At 42.0% G+C, this 12,858-nt stretch overlaps 1 protein-coding gene across 3 annotated transcripts in view; it reads right to left on the bottom strand.

Moving 5' to 3' along the window:
- ELMO2 (engulfment and cell motility 2) overlaps window positions 1-12,858 on the bottom strand; it is a 54,085-nt gene that overhangs the window by 18,901 nt on the left and 22,326 nt on the right. For 2 of the 3 annotated variants that reach the window (XM_043985350.1, XM_043985351.1), the window contains 4 exons: window positions 11,773-11,872; window positions 10,285-10,436; window positions 3,111-3,189; window positions 1,953-1,988 (listed from right to left, as the gene is read on the bottom strand). In XM_043985350.1, coding sequence (XP_043841285.1) covers window positions 1,953-1,988; window positions 3,111-3,189; window positions 10,285-10,436; window positions 11,773-11,872 — 367 coding nt within the window. The remainder of the gene's footprint in view (window positions 1-1,952; window positions 1,989-3,110; window positions 3,190-10,284; window positions 10,437-11,772; window positions 11,873-12,858) is intronic. The other variant, XM_043985352.1, reaches the window with a different exon arrangement.

Raw genomic sequence — 12,858 nt, 5'->3', positions numbered from 1 at the left:
ATGCTTCCTTAGTGCTTTACACCTGTCCTCCCCAAAGCACCACAAGGAAGACATTGGAAGTAGTTTTGTTCCTATTCTCCAAAGAAGAAAATTTAATTCTAGTGGAGGAGGGAGGACAAGAAGCGGAAGACACCACCAAGAACATCAGATATTCACAAAGTAATTTCTACTCTGATCTGAAATCACTGATCTTAGGAGTAAAGAGACCTAAGGAATCCAGGAGTGACAGACCTGGGCATCTCTATCACTTCACCTCTCCAGGACACAATTTCCTCATCTGTAAACTGGAAACAATACGTAGCACAAAGGAGTGTTGTGAGCAGAGATCTTTGCATCTATGAGACCTTTGTTTGTTTTTACCTGGCCTGGGTTAGGCACCCCCTAGATACTGCAGAATGGTAGGCTCTCTGCATCTCAATTGCCTTAGAGCCACAGAGGCAGGGAACACAAGGACTGGCATGAGAGGGCCAGGGACTCCCTGAGGGTCATGTGACCAGAACAGCAGAGGCGGGGTTTCAGTTCAGATATCCTTAGTCTCCCAAATGAATTTGATTCTCATCTAGTACAATCCCTTTTTACAGAGAAGGGAACTGAGGCCTAAGGAGAGGAAATGACTTCCCAAAGTCATGCTGGGTTCACACCTACAGGTAGAAATAAGGCCAGAAGCTTGCTGAAGGTTCCGACCCCTTGTCCAGGGAGCTACTCCTGCCTTACAGCTTTTCCCCCAACAGATTTACCATCCTAACTGCATTCGGTTCCTATGAATGGGCTAACATTGTGGGGCATGAACATAACTGGATTTTCAGGTAATTGAAATTTTCTCCTTTTACATGCCAAGATTTTTTTTTTAATTTTAGCTCACTCTGCCACCTCAAAGATGCAATTTTTCTTAAACTCATCACACATCTCTGCCTTCTCACACCTAGCACAATGAAAGTGATATATAACCTTTTCTTAGGGGCTCCTGGTTTTCACTGTGATCACCAGTTATTATTTGGGGCCTTAACAGTGATGCCTTTTCAGGTTTTGCTACTGGGCCTTGCTGGGTTTTTTGTCCCTGCACTTAATAATCCCAGAAAGCCACGTTTTACAGTTCTGTCTATCATTCTTTTGACTTCTCTTTCCTGCTCTCAGGATGGCTTCAATGCTTCTAATCTGCTACCTTATTTTAGATCCAATTCTAAATGAATGAACACAAAGCTGCCTCTGCACCTCACCTATGAAGTACACTCAGGTGCCCCTTCTGAGAGGCTGTCAGGTACTATGAAAAGAAAGTTCAGAAGAGATCAGTTGGATGCAGCCACCTCCAGGCAACTGAAGCCTCTCACAAAAATGGCTCAGTGATTAGTTGGCTCACACTTGTATAGCACTTGAAAATCACAAAGTGCTTTACGTCTATTATCTGTAAGCAATCTGAAGGACCATGTCATTTTCTGTCTTTGTATCCCCAGCACCAGGTCCTGGGCTGAACTTTTTAAGTACATATTTGTTAGATGGAAATGAATTTTATTGATCCTCCCAATAGTCCTGGAAGGTAGCTGTATGAAGACTGTTATACCCATTTTATAGATGAAGAAATTGAGGCTAAGAAAGGCTATGGGGCTTGAACATGGTCGCAATGATAGTATATGGAAAAGCAGGGACTCCAAACTAGGCCTTCCTGCTCCAAACTCAATGCTCTTCTCAAGCTTGCTGCCAACTCTAGTAAAGTAGAAAAGAAACCGTTTATTACTTCTGACCCTGATCTTTCCAAGCTGATCCCTGGAGCCAGTATAAAGGCACATGCTGACTGAGTGTGGAGACATGGAAACAATGAGCAGTCCCTCGGGCACCCAGACAGCACAGCACACATCCCCTCCTTGACAGTCAGCAGGGGCCTCCCCACCCAAAAGCAGAGACTGTATCTTGGGGGAGGTGGAGCAGGGTCCTTCCAATGTGGCAAAGCTACTTACAGTAACAGGTAGGTCTAGAGGATTTAGGAGCTTGTCCTGCTGGCAGAGAGCAGAGAGCACAGAGAGAGGCAGACAGGAATTAGCTTTCAGCTTAGAAGCAAAACAAGTACTGGGAAGGAAGAGGTTAACACAGCAAAGCCATACAACAAGGACTGACACAGACAGATGCATTGACACCCCCAGTCCTCCAGCCAAGAGTGTATCAAAGGGTTTGGATAATCCCATGTAGATTTGGACTGGCACAATTATGAGAATGAATGATAAAAACAACTTGGTATTTGGATAACACTTGAACCTAATACCCTCTAGTGCTTTTACATCTATTATTTAATTCCATCCTCATTAACAGCTTTGAGGCATAGGCAGGACAGACATTATTACATATGTCCTCATTTTACAGATGTGGAAACTGAGGCTCAAAGAGAGCTAGTTATTGGTAGGTCACCAAAGGAGCCTCAAGCAAACTCCCTGAAAGTCCTCTACTTCCGCCTTTCCATGAAAGACTCTAAGGTCCCCACTTTATGGTCCCAGTTCTTGAAATCTGAAGGCCTGACACTATCCCATGTGTTGCTTCTAGGATAAACAAGTTCTTCAGAAGAGGTATAGAGCCATAGGCTGTTGGTGCTAGAAAGGAAAACCTAAACCCCACATTTTGTACTGGGGGAGTTGAGCCCCAGCCAGGATATGTGAGTCCCTCTTGTTATCCAAAGGAGCTTCACAGCCTCCTTTCCCCTTGACATGAAGATGTTCCCTAGAACCTGGAGCACAGAACAGGAATAAGGCAGGACACATAGAGGATCACAAGACTTTAGAGCTGGGAGACCTTCGAGATTATCTGGTCCAACCACCTCTCCTTTGACAGATGAGGAAATGGAGTCCAGAGAGGGAAATCATTTGCCGGAAGTCATCCAGACAGAGCCAGGATTCAAACCCAGCTCCTTTGACTCCAAATCCATTACTTTTTCATTACTCCAGCTGTCTCAACATATGGGATGAATTCTGGCTCTTTCCTTTGCAGGGGAAAATTCTCTCAAGAGCCCATATGTTTCAGTAGCCACTGACCCAGTTGTGACAGTAGCCACTGACCCAAGAGAGTGAAAAGGCTATTTAAAAAAGGCAGCAAAAAATAAATAAAATAAATGAAAGGCAGCTACATACCTGTCTCTTGTCCTCAGGTGCCTTCAGGAAAAGTGCATTAATTAGTGCGATGGCATAAGTTTGGATCTCCTGATTAGAGCTGTGGGAAGATAGAAGAAAGCAGAGGGTGATTACCAAATTCTATGGGGCAGGATGATATCTAGGGAAGATTTTTTTTAATTATTTCATTTCATTAAATATTTTCCAATTCCATGTGAAAAAAAATTTTAACAATCATTTAAAAAAATTTTTGAATTTCAAATTCTCTCCCTCCTTCCTGTCCCCTCACTCCTTGAGAAGGCAATCTGATTTGAATTATACATGTGAAGTCATGCAAAACATTTCCATATTAGCCATGTTGCCAAAGAAAACCCAAGCAAAATAAAACAATAAAAATAAAGTTTTATAAAAGTATGCTTCATCAGTCCTCTCTCTGAAGGTGGATAACATTTTTCATCATTGGTCCTTCGGAATTGTGTTGGATCATAGGTTTGATCAGAGTAGCTAAGTTTTTCACAGCTGATCATCATTATAATATTGCTGTTACTATTACTGTTCTCCTAGTTCTGCTCACTTCACATTGCATCAGTTCATTTAAGTCTTGCCAGGTTTTTCTGAAACCATCCTGCTTGTCCTATCTTATAGCACAATAGTATTCCATCACAATCATATTCCTCAACTAAAGGGCATCCCCTCAATTTCCAATTCTTTGCCATCACAAAAAGTGCTGCTATAAATATATTTGTATATATAGGTCCTTTTCCCATTTCTCTGTTCTATTTGGGATATAGACGTAGTGCTATTGCTAGGTCAAAGAGTATTCACAGTATTATAGCACTCTGTGCATAATTCCAGATTGTTCTCCAGAACGGTTGGACTAGTTCACAACTCCACCAACAGTGCATTAAGTGTCCCAATTTTTCCACATCCCCTCCAATTTTGGCATTTTCCTTTTCTGTCATGTTAGTCAATCTGATAAGTATGAAATGGTATCTCAGAGTTGCTTTAATTTGCATTTCTCTAATCAGTAGTGATTTAAAACGCTTTTTCATGTGGCCATTGATAGCTTTGATTTCTTCCGAAAACTGCCTGCTCATATCCTTTGACCATTTATCAACTGGGGAATGGCTCTAATTTTTATTAATTTGGCTTGGTTCCCTACATATCTGAGAAATGACGCCTTTATCAAAGGATCTTGATGCAATTCCCCCCACCCTCCAGTTTCCTGTTTTCCTTCTAATTTTGGCTACATTAGTTTTGTTTGTGCAAATATCATGTAATCAAAAATATCTTTTACTTCTCATAATCCACTCTCTCTTGTTTGGTCATAAACTCTTTGGGGAAGATTTTTTTTAAAGGATAAAAAAAACACCATTCCAATAAAACAACCCTAACCTAACTCCTGCTGCTGACCAAACTACAGGTTTTGTCATGCATACTGGATACTGGATGCCATTTTTCTCTGAGAAGGTTCTAGGCCAAGCCTGACCTGGGCCAGTTTGGTGATTCAGACTGATTATTAGAATGAAATAAGACATTGGTAGAACATCTAATTCAAGAGAAAAGATGTTTGCTTAACTATGGATCATGGAAAGGATATTCAGCAAGGACACAGTACTAATTGTCTCTAGAGAGAAATGCTTCTGGTCAGAATGGTGTGTTGACTAATAGCAGTGGGATAGCCATCAAGTCTGAGGGGTTTCTACTTCTTCTAGACTGGTTTTTTTATCCTTTAGGTCACCAAGACACCAAGTTTGCAACTAAAACCTTAGTTTGTTGAACCATTCAAACTTCAAGGACAGCTTAAAGAAAAACTAGACCAGCCTACATGGAAGGACACCAAGTAGATGTTGTAGGACCACAGATGAGGTGGTGTCTCCTGGGTCAGATCGTAGGCACAGAACAAGAGAAATACAGCTATTTTCTATGATAGCCTTCAGCTCAACCTCACAAATTCTTCAAATGTCAAAACTGCAAGGGGTTTTAAAGTTGGAAAACATAGTAAGATCCTTAATTTATAAGTGGGAAAACAAGCCTAAAGAGATAATGTGACTCACCCAAGGTCATACAGCTAATTACTAGTAAAGTCAGAACCTGAACACAGGTCTCCTGGCTCTTAGAACAGTGCTCTTGCCAGCACGTTATGCTGCCTTCTAATGGGAAAGGGGAGAGGAAAAGTTTAAGTATTTATTAAGTACCAATATGTGCCAAGCACTTTATATACTATCTAAAAAAGACCCACATGAATCTGAATGCAGATTGAACCATACTGTTTTTATTTTGGTTTTTTTTCTTTTTTGAGGTTTTTCCCTTTTGTTCGGATTCTTCTTTCACAACATGATTAATGCAGAAATATGTTTAATTTGATTGTACATATATAATCTATATCAGATTGTTTTCTGTTTTGTGTAAAGAATTAATTGTTATTGGAGGTTTTTATGCCTCTGTGCGCACTGGCCTGGGGCTCTCCGCAAACTGCACAGTGCTCCACCCACTGGTTGTAGCCGTTGCCATGGTGTTGGCACCTCATGTCATCACCATTCGCCGATGCCTACGTGGGCCTGGCAAAATAATAATGATTGGAAGCCTAGTGAGGGCAGTCATGTGACTGTCAGAGCAGCCAGACGGTTGGGGGCTGTGTGGGGTTTCTGGGAACGGCGAGAGGTCATCATTCTAGCTGGAAGCTGGAAGGCAACAGGAGCGGGGCTGTGTATTCTCAGCTGATTCCTGGGCGGTGGTATTTTTTCAGGTTGTATAATTTCCCTTTCCCCATTTTATTTCCTTTCCCTTGATTCTACTGATCTTATTTGTGGGTTGTTTTTTTTTAAGTTTGTTCTTGTTAAAATAAATCCTGTTCTGTTTTGAGGGAAGCTGCCGGTCTCCTTCCTTGCTCCAATATTGTGGGGAGCCGCTTAGCTAACACTCCCCAATTAAAAATCGGTCCCCACAGTTTTTGGCGAGTCAACCAGGAGTTGATTAACCTAGTGAATTTCTTTAACCCACCCCCCCCCTTAAAAACTGTGGGGACCAATTTTTAATTGGGGAGTGTTAGCTAAATGGCTCGCCACAATATTGGGGTAAGGAAGGAGACCGGCAGCCTCCCTCAAAACAGAACAGGATTTATTTTAACAAGAACAAACTAAAAAAAAAAAAAAAAACACAAACAGGATCAGCAGGATCAAGGGAAAGGAAATAAAATGGGGAAAGGGAAATTATACAACCTGAAAAAATACCACCGCCCAGGAATCAGCTGAGAATACACAGCCCCGCTCCTGTTGCCTTCCAGCTTCCAGCTAGAATGATGACCTCTCGCCGTTCCCAGAAACCCCACACAGCCCCCAACCGTCTGGCTGCTCTGACAGTCACATGACTGCCCTCACTAGGCTTCCAATCATTATAATTTTGCCAGACCCAAGTAGGTGTCGGCGAGTGGTGATGACGTGAGGTGCCAGCGCCATGGCAATGGCTACAACCAGTGGGTGGAGCACCGTGCAGTTTGTGGAGCCCCAGGCCAGTGCGCACAGAGGCATAAAAACCTCGAATAACAATTAATTCTTTACACTTGGGGAGGGGGAGCAGGAGACAAATTTGGAACTAAAGATCTTATAAAAACAAATATTGAAAACTATCTTTACATGTAACTGAAAAACAAAATATTTTTATGATTTAAAAAAGACCCATATGTACAAAAATATTTATGGCAATTCTTTTTTGTGGAGGCAAAAAATTGGAAATTGAGGGAATGCCCATTAATTGGGGAACAGCTGAACAAGTTGTGGTATATGAATGTAATGGAATACTATTGTGCTGTAAGAAATTACGAGAAGGGGGCAGCTAGGCGGCACTGTGGATAGAGCACCAGCCCTGGATTCAGGAGGACCTGAGTTCAAATCTGGCCTCAGACACTTGACATTTATTAGCTGTGTGACCGTGGGCAAGTCACTTAACCCTCATTGCCCTGCAAAAAGAAAGAAGGAAAGGAAGGAAAGGAAGGAAAGGAAGGAAGGAAGGAAGGAAGGAAGGAAGGAAGGAAGGAAGGAAGGAAGGAAGGAAGGAAGGAAGGAAGGAAGGAGGGAAGGAAGGAAGGAAGGAAGGAAGGAAGGAAGGAAGGAAGGAAGTGCAGACGGATTTCAAACAAACTGATGCTGAGTGAAATGAGTAGAACCAGGAGAACATTGTACACAGTAACAACAACATTATTTGTTGAGCCACTGAGATAGATTTAGCTCTTCTAATCAATACAATGATCCAAGAGAATGCCAAAAGACTCATGATGGAAAGTGCTCTCCACATCCAGAGAAAGAACTATGGAGTCTAAATGTAGATTGAAGCATACTATTTTTACTTTTGTTGGTTTTTTTGTTTGTTTGTTTCTTCTTTCTTGGGTTTTCTTCCTTTTGTTCTGATTCTTCTATCACAACATGACTAATGTGGAAATATGTTTAACATGATTGCTTTCTGGCTTCAGGAGTGGGGAGGGGAGGGGGGGAGAAAAATTTGGAACTCAAAATCTTACAAAAATGGATGTTGAAAACTATCTTTACATGTAATCGGGAAAAAATAAAATTAAATACTATTTTTTTTTAAAAGGGAAAGGAAACAAAAAAACTGAATAAATAAATAAGTGTGTACTATCTCATTTGATCCTCATAACAATCTTGAGAGGAAGGTACCATTATTACGCCCATTTTGCAGGTTAGGAAACTGAGACAGACAGAAGTTATGTGACTTTCCAAGGGTCACAGAATTACACTGAGAACCTAAGCCTTCTTAAGGATTAGCAGTTAAATCAACAAAAAGGAAAAAGGACCCATATGTACAGAAATATTTATAGTAGTTTTTTCTGTGATGGCAAAGAATTGGAAAATAAGGGGGTACCCAGCCATGGGGGAATGGCTAAACAAATTATGGTACATGAATATAACTAAATACCACTGTGCTGTTAATTAATGATGAAAGCAACAGTTTCAAAGAAAATGGCAAAAGACCTGTATGAATTAATGCAGAGAAAGGTAAGCAGAACCAGGAGAACAAAGTATATACCAACATTATACAAGTGAGTAACTTTGAAAAACTTAAGATGCTGAAGAATTCAATGACCAATCATGATCTTAGAGGACCAATGATGAGGCCTGCTATTACCCTCCCACAGAGAGGTGATGGCCTCAAGATGCAGAATGAGAGACATGTTTTTGACATGGCCTATGTGGGAAATTGTTGTGGCTGACTGTATGTATTTGTTCTAAAGGTTTTCTTTTTCTTTTTTCTCCTTCTCAGTGGGGGACAGGCAGGTTAAGGAGATGGAAAGGGAAAATAAAAGTTTGTTAACTGAAAACAATTTAATTTTAAAAAGGATTAGCAGTGGGGAAGCTAGGTGGTGCAGTGGATAGAGCACTGGCCCTGGAGTCAGGAGGACCTGAGTTCAAATCTGGCCTCAGACACTTAACACTTACTAGCTGTGTGATCCTGGGCAAGTCACTTAACCCCAATTGCCTCACCAAAAAAAAAGAAAAAAAAGGATTAGCAGTTAACATTTATCCAGCTATCTTTGTTTCCACTATTACTAGTCAGGCTACTGGCCTAGTCTCACTTTACAAAAGAATGTGAAAGCGAAGATTATTCATGTGGTATGAGGCTCTAAGAGTTATAATTCTCATTTGTACAGCATTTTATAGTTTAAAGAATGCTTTCCTCATGAGCCTGTTCAGGAGGTAGTACAAGGATTGCTATCTCCATTTTACTGATGAAAAAATTCAGGCTCAGGATGGCTATGGGGCTTGTCCATAGTTGTGTGGCCAGGACAGGTGTTTTGCCTCTTTCCACTACACCATGGCTACCTCAGAACACCTCAGGGTGGATTCACCGGTCTATTGCTTAACCCAATGAATCTGCTTGCCTGTTTGCTCTGCAAATTCTGGAAAAACATCCAATGCCGGGTTAACAGGCAGAGATGGGAGCTACAAAGAATACAAACAAGGCATGCTTCCTTGTACAGGTTGAAAGTACAGTCAAGGGGGCAGCTAGGTGGTGCAGTGGATAAAGGACTGGCCCTGGATTCAAGAGGACCTGAGTTCAAATCCAGCTGCAGACACTTGACACTTACTAGCTGTGTGACCCTGGGCGAGTCACTTAACCCTCATTGCCCCTCACAAAAAACAAAACAAAACAAAACAAAATGGAAAGTACAGTCAAGAAGGCCCATACACTGCTGCCCACAATCCTCTGGAGACCCTGCTTTATCAGGATCCTGGCAATGGTGACTATGCCAGTGTGGATGGAGCAAGGATCAGGAAAGAATCATTAATGGGTAAGTGTTGATTTGCAGACCAGCTGCACATGAATAAAAGAGGAAGCAATAATGGTAGTGTTCCCAGGCGTTCACCTGTTCCATTTCCTGGGAGAAATATTTATAGAATGTAACAATAGTTACTACTTATATAGTAGTTACTTCTTACAGAGTGTTTTACGGAATTAGCTCCTTTGAGTCTTAACAACAGCCCTTAAATACACAGTGCACCAACATCCCTGTTTTACTGATGAGGAAACTGAGCCTCAGACACTCACTGGCTGTGTGAACCTGAGCAAGTCACTTAGCTGGTCTGCCTCAGTTTCCTCAACTGTATAATGTTGATAATAATAGCACCTACTTCTCAGGACTGTTTTAAGGGCCAAATGACATAATATTTGTAATAGTCATACAAAGTACAGTGTCTGGCCCATAGTAAACATTTCATAAATGCTTGTTTCCTTCTTCATTCAGAGGAGATTTGATAATATGTGCAAGAGCTAGGACTTGAACTTGGGTTCTCTAATTCCCAATCTATTGCTCTCTTTACTCCAACACTTTTCTGCTACATTAACCAGCCTGAACCTCAGTTTCCTCACAGGGCTGTTGTAAGGAAAACATACTATGAAATGTAAAGCACCAGATGAGTTGGGGCCACTGCTGTGGTTACTGCACCACAGCTGCTTCTTGGCAGTAAGTCCCCTCAGAGAAAGTCCTGGGTACACCAGCTTCCTCTTACCCTATGCCCTTTGCAGAGGACTGGGGAAAGGGGTGTGGGGGCAGTGCACGCTCTGGACAAATATTATTCTGAACAAGCCAACAAGCCAGAAGCTTAAGGCCTTCCCAAAGGAGAGATGGAAATGAGAAACCTGAAAGCCAAAACAGGAAAAGGCAGTGTTTCTTACTCACACCTGGAGGTGAGAGATGAGCTGGCCGACAGTGATCTCCTCAGCTATCTTCTGGTACAGGCTCTGGCTGTTCAGGACCATGCTCTCCAGAATGGCTAGTGACCGCTGCAGGATGGACACATCTACCATGGGCTGGCTCACATACCCAGCAATCTAAACCCAGAGAGAAATAAGCAAACTCATCCACAGGTTCAGAAGGTGGTGTGCTGGGGCATTACTGACACTTGACAGGTTTGGGTTTATGAGACTAGAATTCCAGAAGCTGCTTCTTTTCTCCCAGGCATCAGGGCTGCAGTCTAGGTATGCTGCTATCTGCCCCATGGTTCAAACTGACAGACTTTCTTTCTCCAGATACGGATTATCAAGTCTCAGATAAAACCCAAGATCTTACCAAGCAGGCAAGCATGCACTCTTCTCAGCTCTAACTCTTTGAAAGCAAAATCCCAGGTTTCATAATAGGAGCTAAAGTATAAATAACCAAGTAGAACAACTGGGGAAAGGTCAGTGAAATGTGATATGAAGATTAAAGGCCTCAATTTAAAAAGCAAATGAAAAGAAAGGTAAAGAAAGGGGATTTTACATTACTGGAGGCTCTTTCACCCACTGAACCAGTCCAGCCCAAACACATCCTTTCTTAACATGTATCACCTCTCTGTACCTCTATCACCCAGACATCTTCATAGATATCTTGAGAGTGGGAAGGAGCCCCACAGATCATCCAATTCATTATCTCCTGATAGCCAATGAAGATATTCTCTCTACTAGTCACTTAACCTTGCTAGGCCTCACCCTCCTCATCTGTCAAATAAGAGGGTTGGAGTGGATTGTTCCTGCCTGCTCTAGATCTAGGATCTGGTGAAGATCCCAGCTGAAAACTCCTAATGATGACAAGCAGCCTGTTCCCTTGTTGGACAGCTCTAGGCTGAGAGAAAATCTGCCACTTCTCAGCAACTTCGTTATTTTAGTTTTAATTCTGTCCTCTAGTGCTAATACCAAACAGAACAAGTCTCATCCCTTTTCCAGAAGACAGACATTTTGTTCCATCTTGTCAATGTCCCTCCTAAAATCTGATGCTAGGAATAGGGACCCTGTCTACGTCCTCGGCTGGCACGGGCACATGCACATGCACACAGACACTGCATTCACCCATAAACCAATATGTTCCCAAAACACAAACACTTAAAACTATATTCACATTTCAAGTTTCTGCTCTTCAATGGAAGTGCTCCAGTGTTTCAACAGCCATTCCAAAAATGCAGCTACCAGATATGAATGCTATTCTCCAGGAATGACAAAACCAAATTTGGTAAAAATGCTTTCTAAGTCCTAGTCAAGTCACTGATAAAAACAGGCTGATGCTCTTGGATCTATCTGCCTTTATGGGAACCTTCCCTAGGCAGAAAGAACATCCTCTCAGTATCAGGGCACACAATAAGCAGGAGGTGGTAAGGGCTTAGGAGGTGAAGGCACCAAGCAGGAGGGTCCTCACCTGCTTAATGAAAGTGATCGAAACCATGTCCCAGGAGACAATACCATGGTCCATAAGTTCCAGGAAGGCAGTCAGGGTGAATGCCAGCATCTCACTGTAACTGAGTAGAGTGAGAAACATACACAAATGTTCAGAATAGAGAGCCAAGCAAGAAGGCAAATTTTACAAAGTTTTACACCACAATCTTTTCCCCTCTAATCCTCCTGCCACTCCCCACCCCCCAATCTTGACCCCTTCCTTCAACTTCCCTATTCTGCGAATGGGAACATTATTTGTTCTGAATATGCCCCTTTGTGGCTACCTTTCCCCCAACTTTCTGGCACCTTTTTGTGTACTGTTTTCCCTCAGTAGAGAATAAATTCCTTGAGGGCAGGGACTGTCTTTCTTTTTGCTTATATTTATATCCCCAGGGCTTAGTAATTAAGTACTTAATAAATGCCTCTTTGGGGCAGCTAGGTGTCGAAGTGAATAGAGCACTGGCCCTGGATTCAGGAGGACCTGAGTTTAAATCCGGCCTCAGACACTTAACACTTACTAGCTGTGTGACCCTGAGCAAGTCACTTAACTCCAATTGCCTCACTCCCCCCCCCCCCCAATAAATAAATAATAAATAAATAAATGCCTGTTTCCTTTAAAATGTTACGGAAGTTAGTTACAATTACTTTGCCCAACCACTTTGTTTTTTATTTTTTTGGTGAGGCAATTGGGGTTAAGTGACTTGCCCAGGGTCACACAGCTAGTAAACCAATCACTTTATTTTATAGATGAAGCAACTAAGGGTCAGAGGGAAGTACAAACTATAGGATTTAGAAGTGGAAGTCTTTTTTAGAAGTCTTTTCCAGTGGCAACATGGTCAAAATAGATGAACAAACAGTTCTCAAAGGAAGAACTGCAAACTATAAAGTCATATAAAAGACTGCTCCAAATAACTAATAATAAGAGAACTATAAATCAAAACAACTCTGAGGTTTCATTTCACACCCTGCGGATTAGCAAAGGTGACCAAAGATGGGGGGAGGGAAGGTGTGGAAAGACAGGCACACTTATACACCATCAGTGGATTTGTATATTGGTCCAACCATTCTG

The sequence above is a fragment of the Dromiciops gliroides genome, chromosome 2, assembly GCF_019393635.1.
Source record: "Dromiciops gliroides isolate mDroGli1 chromosome 2, mDroGli1.pri, whole genome shotgun sequence".
Lineage (NCBI taxonomy): Eukaryota > Metazoa > Chordata > Mammalia > Microbiotheria > Microbiotheriidae > Dromiciops > Dromiciops gliroides.
The sequence above is the reverse complement of the archived record's forward strand: the minus strand, read 5'-3'. Positions and strand labels throughout refer to the sequence as shown.